Source organism: Penicillium cosmopolitanum (assembly GCF_028827165.1).
Source record: "Penicillium cosmopolitanum strain IBT 29677 chromosome Unknown utg000005l:1.0-4006212.0:1.0-4009387.0, whole genome shotgun sequence".
Taxonomy (NCBI): domain Eukaryota; kingdom Fungi; phylum Ascomycota; class Eurotiomycetes; order Eurotiales; family Aspergillaceae; genus Penicillium; species Penicillium cosmopolitanum.
The window spans coordinates 115,426-141,244 of record NW_026622675.1 but is presented as its reverse complement, the minus strand read 5'-3'; the positions used below and the strand labels follow the sequence as shown (position 1 = coordinate 141,244).

General features: G+C 49.1%; 10 protein-coding genes across 10 annotated transcripts; 5 read left to right on the top strand and 5 right to left on the bottom strand.

Moving 5' to 3' along the window:
- Nucleotides 1-370: 370 nt before the first annotated feature.
- On the top strand, nt 371-1,703 carry N7509_003066 (isopenicillin N synthase family dioxygenase; the record flags this gene model as incomplete). Its single annotated transcript, XM_056627703.1, has 6 exons — nt 371-511; nt 562-714; nt 772-852; nt 921-1,307; nt 1,366-1,545; nt 1,599-1,703. 6 exons carry the CDS (start codon nt 371-373, stop codon nt 1,701-1,703), a joined length of 1,047 nt encoding a protein of 348 aa, XP_056490437.1.
- A 1,615-nt stretch (nt 1,704-3,318) lies between these two features.
- N7509_003065 (FAD-binding oxidoreductase) lies at nt 3,319-4,890 on the top strand (the record flags this gene model as incomplete). Its single annotated transcript, XM_056627702.1, has 3 exons — nt 3,319-3,450; nt 3,529-4,690; nt 4,763-4,890. 3 exons carry the CDS (start codon nt 3,319-3,321, stop codon nt 4,888-4,890), a joined length of 1,422 nt encoding a protein of 473 aa, XP_056490436.1.
- Nucleotides 4,891-5,163: 273 nt separating this feature from the next.
- On the bottom strand, nt 5,164-6,882 carry N7509_003064 (putative aldehyde dehydrogenase; the record flags this gene model as incomplete). The annotated part of the gene is made up of 4 exons (XM_056627701.1): nt 5,164-5,448; nt 5,514-6,200; nt 6,286-6,737; nt 6,828-6,882. 4 exons carry the CDS (start codon nt 6,880-6,882, stop codon nt 5,164-5,166), a joined length of 1,479 nt encoding a protein of 492 aa, XP_056490435.1.
- A 742-nt stretch (nt 6,883-7,624) lies between these two features.
- On the bottom strand, nt 7,625-8,537 carry N7509_003063 (YoaK family protein; the record flags this gene model as incomplete). Its single annotated transcript, XM_056627700.1, has 3 exons — nt 7,625-8,229; nt 8,300-8,329; nt 8,384-8,537. The coding sequence occupies 3 exons, from the start codon at nt 8,535-8,537 to the stop codon at nt 7,625-7,627; spliced, it is 789 nt and encodes a 262-aa protein (XP_056490434.1).
- A 2,294-nt stretch (nt 8,538-10,831) lies between these two features.
- On the top strand, nt 10,832-11,941 carry N7509_003062 (isocitrate lyase/PEP mutase family protein; the record flags this gene model as incomplete). The annotated part of the gene is made up of 3 exons (XM_056627699.1): nt 10,832-11,041; nt 11,100-11,248; nt 11,293-11,941. 3 exons carry the CDS (start codon nt 10,832-10,834, stop codon nt 11,939-11,941), a joined length of 1,008 nt encoding a protein of 335 aa, XP_056490433.1.
- A 2,221-nt stretch (nt 11,942-14,162) lies between these two features.
- N7509_003061 (beta-N-acetylhexosaminidase) lies at nt 14,163-16,282 on the bottom strand (the record flags this gene model as incomplete). The annotated part of the gene is made up of 2 exons (XM_056627698.1): nt 14,163-16,254; nt 16,278-16,282. 2 exons carry the CDS (start codon nt 16,280-16,282, stop codon nt 14,163-14,165), a joined length of 2,097 nt encoding a protein of 698 aa, XP_056490432.1.
- Nucleotides 16,283-16,621: 339 nt separating this feature from the next.
- N7509_003060 (uncharacterized protein) lies at nt 16,622-17,129 on the bottom strand (the record flags this gene model as incomplete). The annotated part of the gene is made up of 2 exons (XM_056627697.1): nt 16,622-16,818; nt 16,889-17,129. The coding sequence occupies 2 exons, from the start codon at nt 17,127-17,129 to the stop codon at nt 16,622-16,624; spliced, it is 438 nt and encodes a 145-aa protein (XP_056490431.1).
- A 1,654-nt stretch (nt 17,130-18,783) lies between these two features.
- Nucleotides 18,784-21,148, bottom strand: N7509_003059 (uncharacterized protein; the record flags this gene model as incomplete). Its single annotated transcript, XM_056627696.1, has 4 exons — nt 18,784-19,052; nt 19,143-19,618; nt 19,698-20,372; nt 20,457-21,148. 4 exons carry the CDS (start codon nt 21,146-21,148, stop codon nt 18,784-18,786), a joined length of 2,112 nt encoding a protein of 703 aa, XP_056490430.1.
- A 653-nt stretch (nt 21,149-21,801) lies between these two features.
- On the top strand, nt 21,802-22,118 carry N7509_003058 (uncharacterized protein; the record flags this gene model as incomplete). The annotated part of the gene is made up of 2 exons (XM_056627695.1): nt 21,802-21,923; nt 22,010-22,118. 2 exons carry the CDS (start codon nt 21,802-21,804, stop codon nt 22,116-22,118), a joined length of 231 nt encoding a protein of 76 aa, XP_056490429.1.
- Nucleotides 22,119-23,679: 1,561 nt separating this feature from the next.
- N7509_003057 (acyl--CoA ligase) lies at nt 23,680-25,631 on the top strand (the record flags this gene model as incomplete). The annotated part of the gene is made up of 5 exons (XM_056627694.1): nt 23,680-23,772; nt 23,844-23,981; nt 24,062-24,496; nt 24,572-24,996; nt 25,073-25,631. The coding sequence occupies 5 exons, from the start codon at nt 23,680-23,682 to the stop codon at nt 25,629-25,631; spliced, it is 1,650 nt and encodes a 549-aa protein (XP_056490428.1).
- Between the last annotated feature and the right edge of the window lie 188 nt (nt 25,632-25,819).

Below are 25,819 nucleotides of genomic sequence, written 5' to 3'. Positions count from 1 at the left end.
CTTGAGGGACGCCTTGAGAGGTTTATGGGATTCTATAGCAGAGGGTATATCAAGATAGCTTCAGCGGATTCTAAGTAAAGCTGGCTGCGGAGCATCATTTAATTTGGGTTCATGTTCTGGCCAGGTCTAAGTAGGTCAAATCAAAACGTTCTATCAATTTTTGAAAACTAAAAGTAGTCATTTGAAACGGGAAGAATATTGATGGGAATGGCGACATTTCTCATTAGGCTGAGTAATATTGTCCTCCCCCGCGCCTCGGGGACAAACCTCGGCCCCGCAGATGCATCCCCTTGACACTTCCGAAACCGTTCGCGGAATACGCGCTGGTCTTGAATTAGAGCTTAAGTGATATCAATTTGAACTTGAAAGTATGGCTGAAACATTCTCTTCCGTGCCCAAGGTTGATTATGCTCGCCTACAAGATAAGACCACCCGACAAGAAGAACTGGATAAACTTCGAAATGCGATATTTGTTGTGGGATTTTTGTACTTAACCAATACAGGGCTGGAGGTATGATGAAGAGAAAATATAGACAATCTCTGAGACTAACGGTGAAATAGGGGTTGATCCGCCACACCCATGACCAACTGCCACAGCTATTCAACCTCTCAGCAGAGGTCAAAGAGGATTGTAACATGATTCACTCCGCCTCATTCCTTGGATACACCCGTCTTGGCGCAGAAACTACGGCATCGCAGACAGATCTTCGCGAGGTAAGTGGTGTATATTATTTGACCGGCGGATTTATCCTTCCTCGCTAACCGAGCAAGCAATTCGACTTTGGTACTCCAGGTATGCCAACGTGGACGGAGCAACATCCGTTCTGGCAGAGGCTAGAGGGGTCCAACCAGGTATGTACCTTCAAGAGCTCTCTTAATACGTCGGCATACCAGTCAGTTCTCACGAATTCATGGTATAGTATCCGAAGAGTCCGGGAGCTCAGAATCTAGTGGAGGAATACATCTCCCAGATCGATAGGCTAGCCCAGGATTTCGTGCATCTGGTCGCAGAATGTCTCTCTCTTCCCGTGGATACATTTGATAACTTCAAGGGCAAAATGAGTCGATTGAAGTTTGTCAAGTATCCTCCATCGGCGCCGGATTCTCAGGGAGTTGGCCCCCACAAAGATTCCGCCGGATTATTCACTTTCCTGTCGCAGGATAATACGGGTGGGCTTCAGGTCTTAAATAAACATGGGCAATGGATAGACGTGCCGCCCGTCGAAGGAAGTTTGGTAGTGAATATTCAGCAGGGATTTGAAGCCATCACTGGAGGGGTTTGCGCGGCCACCACTCATCGAGTTATTGTAAGATCACAGGGGCAGCCCAATTTCCCCTCGTTGCCCAAGGCTCACGATTATACAGGCACCGACCTCACAAACTCGATATAGTATTCCCTTCTTCCTAGGTGTTCGGCTGGACCTGACACTATCCCAGCTGGAGGAGTCGGCAGCACATATTGTCCAGCGTATCCCAGCATCTGACGACCGGAAAAAGCGAGCTATTGATGTACCGAGCGAGTTTCTTTCTCCTCTTTATTCGTGTGTAAGTATTCGAAAAGCCTTTTGACGAGGGAGATATTATCTGACCGTTTCTAGTTTGGCGAAGCTCATCTGCGAAATCGCATCTTGAGTCATCCGGACGTTGGGCGTCGCTGGTACCCCGAGCTGTTCGAACGGTATTCGAAACAGACTTTGAGATAATCTCGTTAGTTGATCTCATTCTGTAGCGAACGGGAATTGTGCCCTGGTATTCAACCACATTCCCTTTTACATATAAGCCGTATCAATACAGTAGTATATCATCTGTTGAGAACGATACACCAAAACAACTCTCTGAATGTCACAGAGCCCTTCAAGTCTAGCTTCAGTGCCACAAAATTGCGTTTTCGTTGTGCAAGGGCACGCGTTACAACGCATAACTCACGGTAATTCTCTCTTTATATCAGTGATTAATGGAGTACCTTCCAATGGAATACCATCATATTCTGCGGCCCCTCAATCTTAGTACTTAGTTAGAACTAGTCACCCGTGAGGGATGAGGTAGTTGAGATTTTGGAAGAATAGTTGTAGTGTTGGTGTTTAGTACCATGTCATTAACAACACATCGTAGACCACGGGAGCCCCTATCATTCTTTTCGGCATCAAGAATCGTTCAAGTTCCTAGAAAAAAGCTTTGTGATTTCCATCCTGGCCATCGGACTTTTTGCGAAGCAATGGTATTTTCATTTCGTAGGAGTTATCTGCGGAAGAACTAATAAGCAAGGTCACTCGATTCTCGTTTTCGAATTTTCTCATTGGAGGACTCGGCCTGTTGAACTTGTGTCGCCAACGGAAGATATTTTCACTTTTGGTTAGTAGTCACACCAGAGTGGACAAGTGTGCCCGTTCAAATATCCCTGTTCCTCAATTTTCTGACCGGGTCGTGATTATCCTTGTCTTCCATTGCCTCATGAGCAAAGTTTGATTTGTAGGATCTTCAGTCTCACAGCCCGTCTTGGCCCTCGAGGTCACTACAACATCTCAATGCGAGGACTTCACTGTCTTCGTATTGCACAAATCTCACGTCAGCCCAGATTATACCCTGTTATGGATGGGGTAATTACTAGTATCTCCTCTTGTTCATCTGGGAAATTGTGCGGCACTCATAAGTGATCTTCGTAATAGCATCTCGGAACGTTCCGTAATCTGATAATCTGAGATCGTCAAAGACCTCGATCTAGGGATGTGTAAGGGGTTCGCCGACAAACACACCCCCAATCTAAGCTCCATTAAATATCCCAAAAATTTTCAAGTCGGCCGGGTACCTTCAAGTTGATATGGTTTACTATCAGGTACTAGGTATAGACCGAGCTGATGAACGCTCGGTTAAAGATATTGGCACAGCTACTAAGTAATCCCTAGTTATTATAAAAGGAAAGAAACATTCTTGAGAGACCGATGCCAAATATGATGATACTGGTACTATATACCTGTATTATGCCGAGGCAGGTCGGATGCAGGCAGTATCCAAAACCTCAGCCATCTACATCACCGTTGTTGCTGCGCTTTCTAGAAATTCTATAGTCGCTAACTTAGAACTAAAATACATGCACCAGGTTTCATTGTTTTGAGCTTCCGCCAAAATCCAAGCGATGTTACATTGTTTACTTTCAACTCTTGACCCTTCACTCGGACCTCGAAGAGTGGAGGTTGCCTTACCCCGCCTAAAGTGCGCATCTGAAGCCCTGAATACCCCACACTTCAGCACTTCAACACTTCAACCCTTCACCCTTCACCCTTCACCCTTCTACCCCTTTATACGTTGCATCGAATAACAATGACGACTATCAATGCCTCTTCCATCTCTACTCTTCGTACTCGCTTGACCACAGCGACCGTTTTTGTGCCTGGAACGGATGGGTATGAAGAAAGTCTGGTCCGGTGGTCGGACACGGGGATGAAATGTGCAGTAAGCAGTCGCAATCATCGCGGAATGCATGCGATAAAAATGTTGGTTAGCTGACTCCTTTATTCACCACCGTCAAAGGGTGTTGTGGTTCAACCAATTGATCCGAAAGACATTCAAGCTGCTCTCATCTGGGCGCGGGAAGAAAACATCGATATCGCAGTCAAGGGCGGTGGTCACTCAACAGCCGGCACAAGCTCGAGTGACGGTGGTCTGGTGATTGACCTATCGCGCATGAACAAGGTGACTGTAGACCGCTCGAGCAAGACCATTACGGCGCAGGGTGGTGCGACATGGAAGGAAGTTGACGACGGGGGCGCTATTCATGGTCTGGTAACTGTGGGAGGAACCGTCAATCATACCGGCGTCGGTGGGCTCACCTTGGGTGCTGGATATGGCTGGTTATCGGGTCAGTTTGGGCTGACGATTGACAATCTTCTGTCTGTGACGGTTGTTCTTGCAGATGGAAGTCTCGTCAAGGCTTCTGCGACCGAACACCCGGAGTTGTTTTGGGGTCTGCGAGGCGCGGGTTATAACTTTGGCGTGGCGGTGGAATTCACTTACCAGGCTTATGAAAGAACAAATCCCGTCTATTCTGGACTGATGGCATTTCCCCCTCATCAGCTGGAGGATGTGGTCCAATTATTGAATGCCCTCCTGGCAGAACCAGACTCCCGCGCCGGTGCTATGTGTATCTTTGCCCAGGCACCCGATGGCTCTGGACCGATGATTATTGTCATTTGCTTTTATGATGGTACCAAGGAGCAAGGAGAAGCACAATTCGCCGGATTTCTCGCTCTGGGACCGGTCCTCAATACTGTGGATATGATTCCGTACTCTGCAGTCAACACCCTGCAAAACCCCCAGGCCACATATGGGGACCGCAAAGCATTCAAGGGGATCTTTTACGAGCCACCGCTAGCCCCAAAGTTTGTCCGGTCTGTTTTTGAAGATTTCATGGCCAAGTTACAGAGCGAACCCGATCTGATGGCTTCTGCAATTATCCTCGAGTTCATTGACATGCGCAAGATTTGCGAAGTTCCTTTGTCTGCTACTGCCTTTGCTAGTCGCAACTCAACCCAGAATGGCATCGTTTATCTTCGATGGACGGATGCGAGCAAAGATCTGGAGCACAGGTCGTGGGCGCGCGAGGCCCAGGCTAAGTGGACAGGTGAACTGGATGCTCGAGCCAAGGGACGCGAGACCGGTGAATACGTGCCTCAATACATTAACTACGCTGAACGTAAGTTACTCCTGAGACTTCCAAGGTTATTTGCAAATCCTCCGCTTCTTTCTATTAACAATAAGTTGTCAGCGGGTGACTCTGTGGTGCCGAATATCTATGGTGAGAATCTCGCACGTCTACAGAGGGTCAAAGCCCAGTACGACCCAACGAATATTTTCAACAAGATGCATCCTATCTCACTAGCTACTTCTCAGTAAACGAGATGGTAGTAATAGCACATTTCGAGCATAACTAGCGCATGTGACAAATCTTAGTTGGAGTTACTTACCAATAATACCATGACGGATGATACCGCCACGTTCAACTTACTAGTAGTTATGAACAATGAAAAGGTGATTACCAAAAGCAACTTGAACGTGTAATATTTTAAGGACTTGCAACCTCGAAATACTGGCAGTTAAAGCTCGCGATGGGTTTTGGTACTAGCAGTATCTATTCAGATTTACTACAAGTAGAAGGAATCCTAGGATTTACAGCCGGGGCAAAATATGATATTTGACAGCTTTGACGGTGGTCCATCCCTCCAGAGCTTCTTCGCCCATGTCTCTTCCGAAACCACTTTCTTTGACTCCACCAAAGGGGACATTCGGGCTGAGCATCGCCCACGCATTGACAGTAACTTGGCCAGACTCGAGGGATTTGGTGACTCGGTGAGCTCGGCTGATGTCGTTGGTGAAGACCGCGGCACTCAGGCCATGGAGGGAGTCATTGGCTTTGGCGACGACCTCTTCCTCGGTGGAGAATTTGGCAATGCTCTATTCCCAAAAAATTGGGTTCGTTGGTCAGGTCAGTGGGCATGGGGAATGGGAAGTGCACTCACCGCGACGGGGCCAAAAATCTCCTCGCGCATGATTGTAGCATCGTCGGGTACATCGGCAAAGGCGGTATTTTGAACGAAATATCCCTTGCTTCCAATTGGTTCACCTCCGAACAGGAGTCTCGCTCCGGACTGTTTCCCCTGTCGAATATAATCCAGGATTTTCTGGTGCTGGGTGCAGCTGACCACAGGACCCTTTGTTGTTGACGTTTCGAGTGGGTTACCGGCCACCGTCGGCGCGTTTGCCGCGGCTTGCTTGTACGCCTCGATGAAGCGATCGTAAATTCTTTCCTGGACATAGATGCGGGACCCGGCCGCACAAATCTGGCCGTTGTTTGCCGTGATACCGATTCGGGTCCAAAATAAGGCATTCTCCAAGTCACAGTCGTCGAAGACAATCGACGGCCCTTTGCCCCCGAGTTCCAAACTCACCTTTTTCAAATTGGTCCGCGAGGCGGCTTGCATGATCTTCCGACCGGCGACCGAGCTACCCGTGAAGGCCAGTTTTCGAACCTCCATATGTTCTGACAGGGTCTGGCCTGCGGTAGCTCCTTCGCCGGTGACAATGTTGACGACACCGGCCGGGATCCCAGCCTGCTTGACCAGTTCCGCTAGCCTTTGGGCATATAGAGGAGATAGTTCCGAGGACTTGATAATCAAAGCGTTCCCGGCGGCCAAGGCTGGAGCCAGCTTCCAGATGGTAATCATGCTAGTTGAAAAAGATCAGCATTATGCGATTGAGAAGCGGAGATGGACGGTAGAAGGCGATGCTTACAGAGGGGCATTCCAGGGAACGATGGCAGCACACACCCCGATGGGTTCGCGGTGGGTGTACTGCAATGCCACCATCCATCTCGAGGGATTTCCCATCCATCTTGTCCGCCCAGCCGGCATAATATCGCAGACAGCCCACGGCCTGGGGGATGTTGAGACCGATGGAGTCGGTGTAGAGAGTGCCGGCGTCGACAGCCTCCAGAGAAGCTAGAATTTGAGCATCCTGTTCGATGAGGTCGGCCAATTTTAGTAAAAGGCGGGCTTTTGCGGGACCTGAAACAGACTTCCAAGTTGCGAAACCCGCTTTGGCAGACTGAACGGCGCGGTCGATATCGTCGGGCCCGGCGGCCGAGATTGTTCCCAGGGATTCACCGGTGGTGGGGTTTTCTACGAGCAGGGTTTGGGCGGTGGTAGAGGGTCGGAATTCATTGTGAATGAAGAGACCGGTCGGAACTATGCATGTGGTACTCCGTAGAGGTATGGATTAGCAATTGGGGTACACTACGTTCACTGGTGGAGAATGGGGATGGGCAGGTAAGGTACCGGTAATTTGTCGCCCCTGCACGCCAATCACGTTCAGCGAAGTAGTAGTAGACATGGCGATTGAATTGAATTGAATTGAATTGAATTGAATTGAATCGAGCAGATAGACCAGGTATCTCGACCTCAACTGCGACCCCCGACTCGAGCGTGAGCTGCTAGTGCTTTTCAATCAGATATGGAGGGCGCCATGCTGCGGGGAAGGCGCCAGGATTCCGCGCCAGGATTCCGCATTCATTCCGAGTCGGAGGGTCGTTCCGAGGGAATTTGAACACGTGGTGAACTGGGGACGGAGGTGAGAGAGGAGAAGAAATGAGATAAGATGGATACTGGTAGAAGAAGAAGAGAAGAAGAGAAGAAGTTGAAGGAGGAGGTGAGGATCATGTGATGGTGGTGGTGGTGAAGACGGAAGGTGCGAGGGAGAGTGCCTTCCTTGTGAACTACACTGGCACACAATACACACAGTCCATACACATAGTACTATCTAGTATTATACAGTACCTAGGTATACAATATAGTATAGTATAGTATGGCACAGTAGAGTATACTATATGTATATATAGTCTACTATATACTAGGAAGAAATAATATATTATCCATGGATCATCTGATATAATGATCATATATACTATAAAAAGTACTATACTCATATCTCTGGACTCCCAGACATCCACTGGCAGGTGATCATGGGCCATGGCCGCCAAGACCCAATCCTCCTCTTCCTCTCCAACTCTCCTTCAACTTCTCCCCTCCTCTCCTCTCTCTCCCCTTTTATATCACCACCACCACCCCCCACCCCCTTATACCGTCGTCCAAAACCCCCAAACCCCAGCGAGAACCAATTTGATCCCCGCCGACAGCCAGAGCACCGGCCCGATCTGCTGCGTCGCTTTGGTGATCCATCCACCAATAACCGCCCCAACCAGTGTGAGCGCAAATGCAATGACCCGTCGATCGCGCTTTTCGTTCCGCAACAGGAATAACTTTGGATCCGACATGAGATCACACAGAAGGCTTGTGATCACCACCGTCGGGATCTCGTTGAATCCCAGCGTGCGACTCGCCACGATCTGTCCCGCCGACTGCAGACTCAGCAACACAATCGGAACCTCTTCATTCCACAGAGGCGTAGTACTACCCGCCGCATCCGAGTCATTTCCGCCCCCCGCAAGCACGCTGGAAACTACTTGTCCTTGCACCAGTCCCGCCGTCAGAAGAATCAGCCCCGCTTGAATTGCAAACGACAGCATCAAACTGCCTCGTCGCCGCGCCCCCAGCATGCGATGCAGTCGTGCAAACAGAAAACTCCCCACCACGAAACATCCAATCGCCGTGAGGGACCCTACCCACCCATACGCCCGTGCCTCCTGTCCAGAGGCTCCCAACCCGACAAAGATCGTGTTCCCTGGTTCATAACATCTTCGCATCAGCCGAGCCTGCCCGATGGGATGAGGCTGAGGGTGACTTGAACATACCCGTCTGCATCGACACAAATGTCCTGTAGGCTGTTCCACATCAGCAGGGTTGAATTGCAAGAACTCTCGGAACTTGAACCACACCGTTATACGTGGTGCTGTCGACCAGTCCGGATGATAGACAACACCCAAACAATATCATCTCTCCATGACGAGGGTCGATTTCCGCTTTGAAAAAGGCGCCTACGCGTGGCGGTGCTCTTTTCCCACCTTCCATGCTAGATGTGGGTAACGACATCATTAGATGAGTATCTCTGGAGGAAACGATTTTGGAGAGTCGGCAAGAGGAACAGCAGAAACATGAAGAGAGCGGCAGAAGACGAAGAGAGAGAAAAAAAGCTGATCTCTGAGGGAGACGAGAGATATCCTCAAAGCTGGCCAAGGACTGGGCTTTTGTTCTTCCCCTCTTTCCTGATCGTGGTCTTGAATATACACGTTGCATCGTCTTTGGGCGGGACTTATAGCCCCCCCCCTCCACCCTTCGGAGGGTGGAGATAGCAGAACCTGGATTTCTGCACGCCGGGGAATCCAACTGCATAAGCGGCGGAGGGGCCGCTGCAATCACGCCTTGCACGCTTCTTGAACCTTCGCGGAGCTTTCATGCATTCGGGCCGCCGGAAATGCCCATCCTCTCCCTTCTTGATGTGCCAAGGCTCGGGGGGGAATTGGTCGCAATGCCGAGCAACTTGGCGCCGCTCCTCTCTGTCCCCCGAGATCGACTCGGTCGACCGTGTGTGCGACAACCCGGACAATGTCCACGAGGGGCTGGTGTGACAACCTGTGCCCATTGTCTCCCAACTCGCTTCTCTTTCTGCATCTTGCTCGAGGTAAGATCGTCAGAATCCCTATTCCCAACTCATCTCAATCGTAGTCCTCCTTTTGATGTCTCTTTGTTTCAGGCCAAATGGCGGCTCGCATGCGCGCCTATAGCGGGCTTCTCTCTGCCTGCTAATCTCTCAACGCAGGATCGATGATTTCCCAACACTAAACAAACTAGCGCAAGACGGAACAAAATCGGCGAACCAGGGGCAATTCTTCAGTCTTGTGCATTGGCCCTTCAGCCCTGCGGGGCCAACACTCTACTCTTGACGGCCCACATTTTGTCTCATGTTCTGTCGTATCATTCGTCTCCTGCTCTACCTTACTGTTGGTCTCCTGTTGAAGCTATGCCCTCGTCCTATGTTTTCTTCATACATCCGTGCAAGGACAATTCAACACATGATCGGCGCAATGCGTCCGTAATCCTTTGGGTATGGGGTTATCTCCGGTGCACAGATCGCGGCGCAGCGATGAGTCTCGCTGTTTCAACAACCCTGTCTTCGCGCTGTTCGCGCCACGGAACTGACTAGGTGTTATCTTGCATTTTCGCATCCTTTAGTCAGTGCAGAAAGAGGGGATACACCCATTGGGGGCGGGGGCGTCAAGGTCCTTGGTTATCTCTCGGCGGGGGGTCATCTGGGCCTGGTCGTTGGATCGGTACGACCTCGCCCAGAAGCTGCAAAGTACCAGATGCCTAGACCCTAGGGCTGCAGATACGCGTCATTGGCACACTTCGTAGCTGGTGGTGGCTAGTATCTAGACCACATTACCCTCCGCCCAGTCTCGTAGAGAAGTTCATTCGTCATTCATACACTGGGGCAATCCGATTCTATGATCCATGCGATTCCCAAGGGTTGGGGGAATTGAGGTGATTCGGGTACTCCCAACATGCATTTCACATACCTCAGACTCGGACAGCTCTATTCAACCTCCAGTACTCTAAATCCGGATCAAGGTTATTTAGTCCCAGGTAATTCAAATCAAAGCAATTGAACTCGGTCTACAATTAAATTTCCTTTGCTTGAATCCACCTCAGGCTGGGAACGCAATCCATATCCGTATTCGTATTCATGAAATTCATACTGAAGCCCGGAGTGATTCCAATTCTAGCAATTCCATCAGCCAAGCTATTTTATATTGCCAAAACTTTAATTTCACCGGGAGATCGACGTGGATTTCACAATATCCCTCGCCAAGCAAGTCCCGTTATCGGGTAATGACAGTATCAACAATTGCCCAGGCGCCCAGGTGCTTTCTCCCAAAGGAAGCCTAGTACAACCTTGGAAGGGCTCATACATGCTGACTCGGACTCGGCTAGGTCACCACCTGAGATATTTCTGCTGTCGTTTCCAAGGTTTCTGCCGGCACAAAGCCTCCCAAAATTGAAGTCTTCCGATGATACATATCGGCTGCTGTAATCTGTCTTGGCGCATGGCGATATGTTGCATCTGGAGGATGCCAAGCCCGTCCGTGTTTGGTCATCTTTGTGTGATCATGCATGATCACCAACTGTAACCACGCAATAGAGTCTCTAATCGTACTCGGTGGAAAGGCCCGACAGTACTGGTTTGGTTTGTCCTCGCAAGCTCTGAAGGTCCTCGTCGAAAAATATAAATAGCCGATGTCGAACCCGTAGATTCACCTTGTACAACACAACATTTTTACCTCTACAAAGTCTCCGGTTCACACTACCACCGGCCTTCTCGCATCACAATGACTATCACTATCACCGTTGAAAAGGATGGATACTATGAGGTCAATGGTAATCGGCAGGAGCCTACTGTCAATCTCTATATCATCCCGGCTGCATCCAAGTTGCACCGGATGCTCAAGGACACCAAGGACTTGATTGTTTGTCCCGGTGTTTATGATGGTCTCTCTGCCAGAATTGCAATGGATCTCGGCTTCAAGGGCCTCTACATGGTAGTGCCCCTCCAAAAGCCCCCTGCTGAGAAATCGCAAAGACTGACCTCTGGAATAGACCGGCGCCGGAACCACTGCATCACGTCTTGGAATGGCCGATCTCGGGTTGGCTCAGCTTCACGACATGAAGACCAACGCCGAAATGATTGCAAACCTGGACCCATTTGGCCCCCCCACTGATTGCAGATATGGATACTGGCTATGGAGGTATGTAGGGAGATTCATTTCCCACTTTAAAAGCTTTGCATTAGTTCGAAAGCTCATAAGTCTCAACTAGGCCCCCTTGTTGTTTCGAAGTCAGTCCAGGAATACATACAGGCCGGCGTCGCTGGATTCCATATAGAGGATCAAATTCAGAACAAGAGGTGCGGACATCTTGCAGGCAAGAAGGTCGTCAGTCTGGAGGAATACATTACGCGTATCCGTGCTGCCAAGATGACAAAGGACCGGCTGCACTCGGACATTGTCCTCATTGCACGCACCGATGCTCTTCAACAACATGGCTACGAAGAGTGTATTCGTCGATTGAAAGCAGCCAGAGATATTGGTGCCGATGTTGGCCTTCTCGAAGGGTTCACTTCGAAGGAACAGGCTCGTCAGGCAGTTCAAGACCTGGCTCCCTGGCCCCTGCTTCTCAACATGGTCGAACACGGCGCCACCCCTTTGATTACCACCAAGGAGGCCGAGGATATGGGATTCAGAATAATGATTTTCTCTTTCGCTTCCATCACCCCTGCCTATATTGGTATTCGGTCCGCTCTGACGCGCCTCATGACAGAAGGAGTTGTAGGGATCCCGGAAGGGTTAGGACCCCGGAAAATATTCGAGGTTTGTGGTCTAATGGACGCGATGAAAATTGATACAGAGGCTGGAGGTGATGGCTTCGCCGAGGGGGTTTGACCTTCTCGTCGGAAGCATGTAACTTCCCTTTAAGAGATTTATTTTTGAGAGCAAATGCACTTTTTAAGCTACCAAGATACATAGAATTTATTTTATGCCCATCGTCAAACTAGTACCGTATAACATATCTTAGCTATTAGTAAAATCTCCCTTCGCCGTGGAGTATCATGAACTGGCTGGTGTCTTGCATTGGAAGAGGATTGGGCTCTCGGTTCTCTTTGATGGCCCCGGGGTCGTAAGCACTACTTCCTTCGCTAGTATGATCCATTCATCCGGAAGCTGTCTGTAGAACATCGGCCATAAGGTCCGTCCAACTGTCTCGTTGGCTGTATATTGCCCCGTGATACTAACCATGCGCTCCTCGCGCAAGGCTGCTCCTGGTGGACTCCACCAAAAATAGAAAAGTTTGCCCTGACACTCAAGCCGTTTCTTGAAATCCAAACACTTCCGAATAATTTGCCTCAACTCCTTCCGTCTTTTCTTTGACTCGGTTGCAGAACCCTGTGCAAACTTTGATTCGGTACGCTGCATAATGTCGTCACAGGTCTTCTCTAGGCCTTCCTTCTCGTGAGACGATATGGCATTACTCAAGACGGACCGCCAACGTTGCCAAACCTGAACCGGGTCTTTATTTCCCAAATTTAGTCGCGGTTTTTAGTTTGGTGGATATTGTTAGATCAGATCAGTCGCTTACATAGATTTTGTACTTCTTTGTCAATGAGTCGCAGATGGTGATCCAAAGAACCGTTACTCGTCCCCACTATAAAAGGAGCCAGGACGGAGGTGAAGAGGCCTTCGAATACTTCTCCATGGATTAGGTGGTGTGTAGTATCTGGACGAGATTTGGAACAATCTGGAAGAGAATTTGTACGATCTTCACTTGATTGTGTATGGTCGGCGTCCCTTGGGCATACAAAGCGAGTGAAGTGCCGTTCAACCCAACTTTTCAAATCTTGGTAAATAAGTTGGAAACTATGAGTAGCTTCACTGTCATCCAATATGTCCGGAAACTTTGGGGCCACCTTTTTCACAGATTCTCTGTTTCGCGGCAATATTATTCGAGCCGATTTTGTATCATCCTCAAGCAATCTCTGGTGTTGTCGCTGCTCTCGGTCCGAAATTGGAACTTGCACCAGCCTCTAGTCATCTTTATCAAGCGATTTTCGAATACCTTCTATAATTATGCAAACCTCCTCCAGAATTTGTAGTACTTCTTCGACCAGATCGCTTTCCATGTCCATATTCATATCTGTCAAAAGCTCCGCTTGCTTCTCAAACGCACCTGGCATCTCACCGTACATATCCAGTTCTTTGTAGGTGTCAGTATTCATAAGTAGACGATACCGCCCATCTAGGATGGTCCAATGCACCCACAGTATTCCAGCCAATCTAACTTGAGATACTGGATAACATTTTCTGACTGAAAGTTCACATATTCATCCTGATTAGGTAACACTGATGACAATAACATGAGCCCTATACCTGATGCGGGTCTCTTACTACACCCCGACACCTTTTACGGAATACAGTTTCCACAAATGACGATATGCCGTTATTGGCTTTGTTTTAGAACGCACTGGCCTTGGGTATGCTTCACCCATACTTCTATAAAACCCAGAATCCAATCAAGCTATAAAATCATGACTCCAAGTTAATACTAGTATTCCGAGGGAACGTAGCGAACTAGTTAGCACGGGAATAACAACCGGAGTCAAAAGCATCTTTCGATATTATTGCGGGATAATATTGCGCCGAAGGATTATCTAACACGGATTTGCCTGCGCGAATACCTGGGCTTCTCCAAAGACTAGTTCGCTGGATGCGATGCTGACTTTTGTTAAAGAAAGGGTTCATTTTAATACAAAAAGGCCAGAAGCCACCCGACAGACGGCTACAAGTAGATATGCAGAGCGAGGGGATGAGAAGGTAATGAGTTGACAATAGGTGTAATTTTAATGATCGCGACAACATACTCGAGTGGATGTTGCTCCCTGAGTGCTCTAAAGCCCGAGGCAGCCATCGCGAGGCCAGTTGGACATAATTCACTTATACTCCCTATATTGGTAGTAGCAGTAGTATCCACATTATTATCTACTGGTGCTACTTAGTATATCCATATCACTATCTATTTTACGGCCAAAACTTGGCCTTATTTACACAGAGATCCAACTCAAAGAAGCCTTGCTGGCACTGAAACCCCCCTCATTGAAAGTCAGGCCCATCAATGTAGCGTTAGCTTTTTCAGACCGTCCCCACGGACAGTTTGCAGGGGAGCAACAAAAGCCATTTGACTCCAAGAGAAAACCTGATTCTTTCCACCATAGACGAACACCTCAAAGCGACCCACAAAAGCACCATTCACCCAGACCCTACTACCTGCTAGTGCGCTCGTAGTGATCGTTATTTTAGCTCTTTGGGGGAGTTTCACGATTTCGTGGCTCGAGCTCGTTGCATTGGCCCAGATACGACCCAGGTGGGAAACATCGAAACCATCTTCCTGGGCGACCGACCGAAGGGGATATGGCCATCCATCCGAGATAAAGGTCAACTGGCCATCTTCGGACATAGTGAGAACATCATCGGCGCTCTCGAGGGAGAATGGCCCAGTCACTGCAAGATCTAGAGTATAATTCATTCCTTTGCTACCGTGACCAAGTTCGTATACCCCGAGAGGGTGTTCCGTCTGGGGTCGGCTCCAGGTCAGGTTGGGCCTGGAAACATGGGAAGTTTGTCGGTGTAAATTCCGATTCAAATTCTGGCCGACAGCTTTGCTTGTCAATATCTCCAATGAATTGTCCAGGGTTCGTTCATCAAGCCGCAAGCCCCGGCTTCCCGTCCATGCCCGAGAGGCAACGACTGGGATTCCATTGCGAATGGCGTAATAAGCCTCCAACTGCGTTGTCGCATCCGGACCATTATCGCTCCATGCAGCGAGAATTGCGCCTCGGACAGCTTTTTGATCGGGCTGTTCAGTCAGATTCACCGGGTTGAATAGCTGCGGGGTCCATTGCCAACCCTCTTTATCCGCGAAGTTTAAGACGCGACTGTTGTTGAAAATTTGAGGATAAGGCGCGGGGCTAATTGGAACATGGTCGTTTTTCAACGACATATAAGCCCACCAGTCTTCCGAATTGATGATCTGATAGCCGTCTGCTGCAAGTTGTACAGGGTCGGACTGACCATACTGCCAGTGCTGAATTGTGATGTTTGTATTGATTGACTGCGTCTTGGAGGGCTCGTAGGTACCCCAGATCCGGATTCCCTTGCCAGAATCCCGAGAAATAAACTCCGACATTTCGTTGACGAATCTGATATAGTCGTCGGCAAGAGTCGAATCGTACTCATCGGCGCCAATATGGACCTCCTTGGTGTGAAACCAGGGAAGAAATTCCGACCATATAGACTTCACCAAAGGAATAGTATCGGGGTGTGAGAGATTTAGAAGGTCATGTTGATCCAAGGCCAGCTCAGGTCGCCATTTCGTCACAGATAAGCAGTGACCGGGGCTTTCGATCTCTGGCGTAACGGTGATTCCACGCTGCGCGCAGTGGGTTTGGAACTCATCGAAATCGGCTCTGGATAAAGTTTCATTGATTCGCTGCACCAATGGTAACAGTTCAGGGTTTTCTGGTCGCAAGGCAAACTGCGAGTAGACTTCGTTCCATGAGACGTTGGGCCCTCGACTCAAGGGATAGTTGTCGGTTGCATGGTAATGAAACTCGGATATTTTGAAGTAAGACGCGTAAGTGCACAGATCCTTCAAGTAAGGCAAGGAGTACCACTTGCGACCCGCATCCAACATGAATCCTCTCGTTGCATATGCAGGGGTATCTTTCACTGCGCTAACCGGGATTGAAAAAGTTGAACCGAGGGCAAGCTTTTGGAGTAAAGTCCGAGTCCCCCACCACATTCCTCGAGCACCAGAGCCTTCAATGAAAATTTGGTCCTTCTCAACACGCATTTCATAGCCTTCCTCTGTCGAACTACCATCCTCGTAAACAAATTCGGCCTGGGACTTCTTGGAGCGACCGAGAAAAACCCCAGATCTCGACTTTGGAAACTGCCGGACGGTTCGAACGTCCCACGAAGAATTGGTGAGGTCCTGCAGATCATCACGGAATGTTCGCGCAAACTCCAACGCCGACGGGGGAATCAGGGTTAATCCATTCTGATCAGTCCATGATGCAAAATCCTCCTCGATGTAAATGACTTTGTTAGTTGTAGCGAGCGAGAACCTCTCGTCCTTGAGGGTCTCGAGCGCATCGAACTGGGCCGGAGGAGTGTTTGCAGGGCCGACGCGGCCGACGCGGCTACTGCAGTAAGAATTATGGGCAACCTCATTTTCTTGCACGATTAATAGATTCAGGAGATTCGCGATGGATGGCTCTTATGTTTTGCTTGCTGGTGGCTCCGCAATGGCAGCGTTACATCCCTACCGATCGGCAGTTGATATGTGGAGACGTGGGATGCCACGCAGAGGCGGGGATTGCCGAATATCTTAACTGTCTTGGGCGACGCCAACGGGATTAAGATAGAGAAAAAGGAAAGAAGAGTATTATTTGACTTATTAAATGATACGAGGTTGCAGCGCCAAGCCATATCGAGCTCACAGCCTAGCCCATTTGCGAATCCTACCACGATAGCCCAGCATTATCACTATTTCCATGTCTCCATTCTTTGCTAGAGCTGTGCGAGGGGGCGTGGCTTGCGTGCCGGTATGTGAAACCACGATTGCTCAAATCCTACATGTCGAGGCCATCTTGCAGTCACTCGTTGGATTTCATGCGACATGAGCCGAGGATATTCATACTTGGCGCATATCATCTCGGCTTCATGATCAGCAGTATTCCGGTTAAACTCCTCGCTGGAGTCGATAACTAGATATTGTAAGTTTTAATGTTAAAGAAATATATTGAAAATTGAAAAAAAAAAATGAAATTCACATACCCATATGGGCAATGGTCAAAAGCTCACGCGCTGATCTTATCGCGAGCCTTGAATCTTGGGGGAACGACTTGATGTCTTCAGCAGCTGTGGCGATTGCACGAATGAATTTCACAAGATGACCGTCATCGCTGTATTCGCAAGCGCGATGAAAGACTCCCGGCCATTCAGAAGGTATCTTTGGTCGATATAAGGTCAATTCCTCCGGATGGAGTTGTGGAGCGCCAGACTGGCAGTAGAGCATTAAGTCAGATCGACCTTTCCATTCCAACAACCTGCATTTGTTGGCTGGTGAAATCCAGGATGCACTGTTTAACGCTGGGAATAAGGATCCGGCGGTGATAGAATGCATCAAAAAGAAATCGAATCTGATTTGCTTGTCCGGTCGCTGAGCTAGGGCTGTCCAGTAAACTACATATGAGCACATGTTAGCCCGATACAGATATTGGGGATGGTCTCCGGTTGTACTTGTGGAATTAAGCAGCTCTGCAGTTTTCTCCTTCAAGTTTTCGGAATTTACTTTCCAGTGGCCCATTATACGTAAGAAATCGTCCCTGGCATTAACCAACAAATTGTCTCGGATTTGAAAGACACCATGGTCGTAATCCATCGAATTTTTAATGTTTGAGTTAGCATATATCTCCTGTTGCAGCTCAATCATTCCTTTTGAATCGGGGGACTCATTCGACGCATGTTCCACCATAGCGAGAACATCGCCAAACCCCGAGTCGTGGACTGCGGTCAAAGCCAATGCCTCTGCTGCCATAAGCGGCTGGCAAAATTCGATCGCGTATCCCAGGTGGATCGGTGAGTGCAAGAAGCCTAGGTAGCGAGCAATCCAATATTATTAGATATGAGGATATATTTCAATGGTGTTTTGCATGAACACTAACCGCTAAAAAATCTGCGCATCATATCTTCGGCTCTGTCATCTCCTCTGAAAAGGTACTCGTTGACCGTGGCGTGCCAGCCCTTGGTAGAAATTTCCTTCTGAAAGAAAGCAAAGAAATCATCGTAATATTTTCCTTTCCCAAGAAAGGTCCTGAATTTCACAGGATCGGCAAGATCTAGTACTCGGCGGGCATCCGGAGGCCGGGTGGGTCGCTGTGACCCAGTAGCCAAATTAAATGCTTGATCAAGTTGTCCAGGCGTCGCGCCAAGTGCATACAGTGCTAGTAGATGGTGGAGAATATGATCTGGCACACTGAATCAGTACTAGTAGGTAAGGGGATAGTTCTTGCAATGAGAATTCATACTGTGAAGGCCTAGGTTATGGATATAGATATGATAGTTGTCATGGTTTCTCTGCAGAAGCTCCGATACTTGGGATGCAGTGTCGATGTTGAAAGGTCGGACCTCGAATGCACCGGTGGGTGGAGTTTCGGTCTTGATTTTTATTTCCCGATGGGTTCCCATTGTCATGCCTGGCCATGTGTGGATGCATTTGAAACGGTTTCTGCTTAAATTTGTATCGATCGATGCCTTCAAATCAAGTTCAGACCATTTCTTGAGCGGGGAAAACACATGGGGGGCGCAAACCACTCTCCCAGAATTTACCGAACTGCCGAACCCCGCGCAACAGACGCCGTATTAAACCCCTCTCTGCCACGCCACATGTGCGACAGGGATGACCGTAATCCAGGCTTAGGAGGTTGATTCTGTAGAGGGACCTTATCAACATGACTGGTGAATTTCTTCAAAACTTGAACAGTCGGCTCCCAGCCAGCGAACAAGATTCCAAATATCACATATTTCTATTTCAGATAGCTCGTATATGTTTTATATCGCATAGTGAAAGAAACAATTCGAAATGCCTGGGAAAAGAAAAAGAGGGGGCTGGTGAGTTTTACACTGGGAAAGGATGTAAGATCTACACATAGTCAAACAACTGACATCCGTCATACAATCGACCTATCTTCCTCGAAGTTAGCTGTGGCTTCATGCACATGTGGGGGAAGAACAAATGTATCCTCCAGGCCGGCCCAGTGCATGGCATCTAATCGTGCAAGTCCAAGTTTTACCAGGGGAAAACTTTGACTCTGACATCGAAGGACCTGTAGCCATGAATCCACCAGATATTTCCCTCGTGTTGCATGTGAGGCGTTGGGGGCCTGAACAAGTAAGAGCATAAGGAAGTTCGAAACCGTTGCAAATCCAATACGGGACCCTATTATGGTATTAATATTCCTACTATAAATTGTCCTGGCGGAGGGAAGACTGGCATGAGTGCCTAGGTGGGTGGTATGGAATGACCTACATGAGTACCAAAATCCCGTAAAATCACTAGCTGTAAGCCTCCGGGTGAAATTCACCAGGATGGTGGCGCACTTCTCCGCTGCATGAAGGGTAATTTCGCCGGTGCCACTTACATCAGACATGGAGATCTCCGGGAATGGCTCGATCCCAGAGATTTCGGCAAAATCCAATGTCGGATCGTCCACAGGTAACGGGGAGGTGGCAGCCATTTCTTCTAGGTCGAAGATCATTGGAGGACATGAGGATCGCGCCATTGGTCGTAGCATGGCCCGATACACATATACGACGAGCAGTAGATATGCAAAGTGGATGGATGTTGGATAGGGTGCCTGGCCGTGTACCGATTTACTCCAATTGGGGAGACGAAATGTTTCCGGGAGAGTTGAGTACCAAGTGTTGAGTTTCTCCAACAGCTCTCGCCCGAGCTCGGCAGAGGCGTCGAAGTTTGCGTTCAGGATTTGAGAGGCTCGCAGAGTGCTGCATGAAGGGATCAGTAACTGCAATCCGCGGCTAACCAGATGGGGCTTTGATTTTAATAGGAAGAATAGTGACTCACTAGAAAGTTTCATGGATCTCCTCCGCGATTCGAGCGAGATTAACCAGATAGCGAAACGGGATTTCGGTGTCACAGGAAGACGTCGAGAAACCTTGTCGTGGCCCAACCAAGAAATCGCCCTCGTCTAATTCACTGACATCCCATTCGGCCGGGTGGATATAGGGTGGGCGCCCCATCAATAAACTGCGCCATTTATCTTCGGCATAGACAGCCCACCACAGCCGGCGTCGGAGACGTTTTTCCCAAGCCGGAATCCCCCACATGCGACATTCAATATGAACGCCGAGGGAACAGGCGAGGCCGACGATTTGCCCAACAAACGACCATAAAAAAGGCGTATCGGCGATTGTATATCTGGCCTCATCGGCGGGCTGCTGGTGAAGGTATAATAGAGCGGCTTGAAGAACCGCGAGACGAGGAGTGTGGATTTCTTCGCTCACGAGCTCGTACACCATTCGCCACAGCCTTTGAACAGGAGATGAGTGATAGGTGTTGAGAACACACAAGTAGTCATCATGAGCCACGAAGGGAAATGCCGATGCGTAGATGGCGGCCAAGAGATGGACTGGGATTTTAGCCAACACGGACAGCTCCGGGAGCTGATACGACGGCATGGTCAACCCAAGTTGGGAGCGAGATATCACCGGCAGCGCAGGAAATACATACTTGACGAATCTAATACAGTCAACGTTAATCGGATCCACTTTGGCAGCAACAAGAAAAAGGGAATCGCATAGTATCTTGGGGGATTGGACTCACAGTGCGACTAGTCTTCTACCATACTCGGGGGGCACTAAACAATCAAGCTGTTCCCGCGTGACTTGGCCGAGACCTGCCCTGGTTTCCTGCTTGAGCCCGTCAGATAGATCGCCGGATGATATCATGAAATGGACCGGAATACGTTGAGCAGTGGGGACACCACCGGCATTCCGAAAGTGGATTTTGTAGAAATACTTCATTCCAGAGTCGTCGAAACGGCAATGTCGGAGTAACCACGGATCGGACTCGGCGGAAGCACCAAACAACTGCGCATAGCCGTGTTCCAATCGGTCAATGCTCTGGACAAACTGGGTCGGCGGTCGGCTAGCAAGAGGGATCCCCGAGGCCGGCGAGGGACCACTGACTTGGCCGAATTCGAGTGATGGGAAAGGGGACTTGACGCTGTCGGCAGGACTCTTCAAGTGGGGGATATCCGCGACCAAGACCCCCCCAACTTCGCCGTGCGAGGTGGCCGGCAGATCATCGACACTCGAGACGCTGAAGGAGAGCGATTGCGAGAGACGTGCACGTTTCGGCGGTGGGTTGTCGAAGGTGCAGTCTATTCTGGCAGCTCGGCATCGTTGACAAGGGATGCCGTCGCCCGTCTGGCATCCCAGCTTTCGGGATCGGCATTGATCGCATGGCCGGTGTCGTTTGGACCGGTACGGGCGAGCGGAAGGGGGCAGTGACATGGTGAAAGCTGCGGCGTAGAAGATCGGCGAAGAGAACAAGGATGGGGTGTGGTTCGTTTTAACGTCCTAGGTGTCGGTCACAGTCACGGTCAAAAGCGCCGGTGGCGCGAGAGGCACTGGAATTCTTCTATTGCTCAGCGTTCGGCCAAGTTCCTCTCGGCGAAGTCCAAGTACATATGTCATTAGTACTAATTAGGAGCAGAAGAGAAAAGAAAAAGGAAGTCGATTGGCTCGGCGAAGTGTGACCCACCACCGGCGGATGATGTCGGCAAACGAAAAGTACTACGAAGTCGCAACAGGTGAATTACATACGTCGTATAAACCCTAAAGAGAATCAACTAACCAAGTCCATCCTCTACGCGGACCAAGCCCAATCCGCAGCCCACCGGCCACCATCGGCGAATGTTGAGGCCTGACAGCGCCGTGGGTACTTGTCATAGAATGACTCCATTCAACTCGGCCAGCAGATTTCTTCGGAATCGCACGTCGGCAGGTACTCGCTAGTTATGTGCTCACCGGCGACATGACATGCTCTATCTCCATTATCCATTGTATATGAACAAGGACCCGTCACTCAAAACACGGGCTGATTAATTTAACATTCTGGATTCTGGTAATCAATTCCTCCCTCAGAAACCCGTTAAAGCAGCATGATGTCCGCGTCTGAACTCAACCAGTCCTCCAAAGCGACATGGATGAAGACTATCTTCTCTCTTCATGGCAAGGAGAAGTCCATACCCGATGATGGACAATCTGAAATTACACTCATTCAGAGGTATGTACTATGTACCGTGTTCGAAAGAAGCCAATTCAAAAGGCAGAGGCTCAAGGGTCAAAGCTAAGAGCATCCTTCAAATACAGGTCCGAGCAGAGCTCCGATTCACAGCCATACAAGACGGCTTTGCCACCAAAGAATTTCAACGGTAGGCATTCCAAGTTTAGGAAGTTGAAGCCATGGCTCGCCGACTAACAGATTTATAGCTGCAGATATGTGTTTTGGCTCTTGCTGCAGAAAATAGTCATTGAAGCTCTATATGCCCGTGGCCACCTGGGCAGAGGAACAACGCAGACCATTACTTGTGTTCAGCCCTGGAGGATATAGTTGTGGTTTCCACCGTGATCGACCATAGTAACATAGTACCATAATGCTTCAAATTTCGAGTACTAGATACCATTAATGTAATAAAGTTATACCTTCCACATGACATGACTATGATTTAGGATTCAGAATAATGCAAGTTTTGACTTAGTGAGCGGTCTCGTGCAATTGTCCCCGCCGACGTTATCATCTGGCGTCAGCTTCTCGTGATCCGAGAGTCTTGGGATATTGTGATTCTCAGGCCTCCAGGATAGAGGACTTGAATAAATGGATTATGCTGGATGTTTTATTTCATGTCTCAGGTTCTTGGTGTAATCTAATCAGAAGAGTCCACCCAAGATTGATGATGGCTTGGGGCTGACAGAAAGCCAGGCCCGATCCAATCCCACAGGTATGATGGAACCCGCCCAGAAGCCGATAAATCGCTTAGTCGCAGGATCAAATTATGGAGTAAGATACTCTGGAAGACTAGACAGCGAGCAGAGGAAGATCTGATATTTCCGAATTCAGAATCTGACAGCAATGCGACCGCTGCTTTTTGCGAAAAATTCGAAACTGGTGGTTTGATGACGTCATTTTGGTGAACTTAAGAACATCACCGGGGCATCTCCCAACTGGTACGGATATATTTGATTTATTCCAAATGAATACCGACTAGAAGCATGCAAGGTAATGCAAAATAATTTCCAACTTGAAGGCTGCCTGGGCTGGTGTCATGAACTTGAAGTCCGAATCCTGCTCAACTAGCACATCAGGAATAGCTTCAAATTCGAGTCTTCCATTTTCGAATCCGCTAAGGGTACTTCCGGAGTAAGAAGGAGTACAGTAAGAATAAACTGGGCCAACACACACTGCGATAGCCATCTTCCGAGTCATTTCAGGCTCCATCTCACTGAGGTGGGCTCACCCTTGTCCGCCTCACTCCACTTTACAGTGCGGGGAACTCGCACTGCAAGTCCGGAATTCATTGCTTAATGTTGAGTGGAAAGGGAGATATGAACGGGGTCAAAGGGTGGTATGTCTGCATAATATCCAATGCCTTGCCCCGTACCCCGTACTTTAACTTTAGCCAGACTTGTGCTGACGCGAGTTCAACTCCAACCGAGTTCCGAGCCGAGCACAAGAGAGACACAGAAACAAACAGAGAAAAAAAGGAGGGGCTGAGCTGAAGCCGCGGACCGCCATTTGGGACCACTTCCAGTCAATCAGCTGACGATCACCGAATACTTTGCTTAAAGAAACAAAGTCGATGTGAGGGTCTGATTCTTGATCCTTAATCCCTGTACCTGCAATCCTTGTTGGCAATCCAGCCCGCAGAGTCGAATACATACATAGCCCAACCGGTCGCCCTTGCTTCCATCCTTTTGTGTATCGTTCCCCATATTTGGCACGTACTGCTTGTCTGAGTTCAATTTCATTCACCCATTTCACAATGATTTTCGAGCCGGCCGAACGGGTGCTACTGCCCACCAAGGACCTTTTGTCTTACATTTTTGACGCACCTCCATATGACCAGGACAAGCCGGTATGTCCGATCTTTGCAAGGCCTTGCTATCCTGCCCAACCTTCGCAACTGCTTGCTGATTCTCCACTCAGATCTACATTGACGCCCAGAACCCTTCGCGTTCGATTTCATGCAACGAAGCTCGCAAATTGATCCGTCGTCTCGTTGCTGGCCTCAGAGCTGCTGGCTTGCGCAAAGGCGAGTGCGTGCTTATTCATTCGTTCAATGATGTAGGTGTCAGAAATCTGGGACGATATACTCGTATATGCTCATTTGTCGATCTGATGCTTACATCTCGAATGACTCCCAGATCAACTACAGCATCCTCGTGCTTGCCATCATCGGAGCCGGTGGGGTTTTCACGGGATCAAACCCGGCCTACACCCAACACGAGCTAGCTCACCATATCAAAGCTTCAGAGAGTAAATTTTTGATCTCCGAGCCGGAGATACTTGATTCTCTTCTCCGCGCGGCTGCAGAAACAGGCATCCCTGACCGTCATGTTTGGGTTTTCGACAACCACAACCAGCCAATTCCTTCCAAAAGACAATCCTGGAAAGAGCTTTTGAGCTCCGGCGAAGAGGACTGGGTCAGATTTGATGATCTAGAAACCGCCAAATCCACCACGGCCGCGAGGCTTTTCAGTAGTGGAACAACCGGCCTTCCTAAGGCTGTTAAAATCACGCACTACAATTTGATTGCCCAGCATGAGCTGGTGCTCGGGGTGAACACTCGCCCGTATCCTGTGAGCTCTTCCCCAATCCCTTCTCGGCTATTAAAAAGAAAAAAGAAAGGCCCTGAGCTGATACTATGCCGCTAGATCTCGCGCATCATTGCCGTCCCCGTTTTCCACGCTTCGGCTGCTCCTGTCACCCATATATCCACATTGAAGGAGGGAAATTCGGCCTATATGATGCGAAGATTTGATCTTCAAGGTTTCTTGTCTGCTGTGGAGAAGTTTAATGTCACCGATCTCGCCATGGTGCCCCCCATAGTCATCGCGATTTTGATGTCCCCTCTCTCCCAGAAGCGCCCATTCCTTCGCAAGGTTCGCGCTGCGGCATGTGGAGCCGCGCCTTTGGATAAGGATGTTCAGGCCCGATTCCGCTCAATGATGAGTGAGAGCAGTCCCTTTACGCAAGTATGGGGAATGACAGAAACATCCTGCATAGCAACTATGTTCCCGTTTCCGGAACATGACAATACTGGGTCTGTGGGACGACTCATACCCAATTTAGAGGCCAAGTGAGTTCGTTAAGCGCCCTTGCCCTCCCTATGGTAAAATTTGGAGCAAAGTACTGATGCTTCTTTTTAATTGAAGACTCGTGGATGACGATGGCAATAACATCTCTGCTTATGATGTACGCGGAGAACTGTGTGTTCGAGGACCTACAGTGACTCCGGGATACCACAAGAACCCAGAGGCCAATGCCCAAAGTTTCGATTCGGATGGATGGTTCCATACTGGAGATATTGCCTACTGTGACAAGAATACACGGAAGTGGTATATCGTTGACCGGAAGAAAGAGCTCATTAAAGTCCGGGGGTTTCAGGTAGCTCCGCCAGAACTTGAAGCGGTTCTACTCTCACACCCAGAGATAATTGATGCAGCAGTAATTGGCATAACTATACCAGGTGCCAACACTGAGTTCCCTCGTGCATATGTAGTGCGGCGACCGAAAGAAGATGGGCCTAAACTTACCGAAGAAGGAGTCAAGGCCTACGTACTGGAGCGTCTCGCTCGGTATAAGGCACTGACCGGTGGAGTCAAATTTGTCGGTTCGATTGCCAGAAATCCTAGCGGTAAGATCTTGAAGCGAGTTTTGAGGGACGATGCAAAGAAGGAAATCGAGTCAGGGGCCTTCAAGCCTCACCTTTGAAACTGGATCATCTTCAAGTCGTTATCTTTATCTTATATCATATACAGGAACCATTAAAGTTATCACCAAAAATGCCAAATTTCTCCTGGGCTGTAGGTTATTCTGAATTTCACTTTTCTGTGAATAGTCCCAAGACCTCCAGGGCTCAACTACTAGTACATATATTTCCGCAATTTGGGACGCTGGGA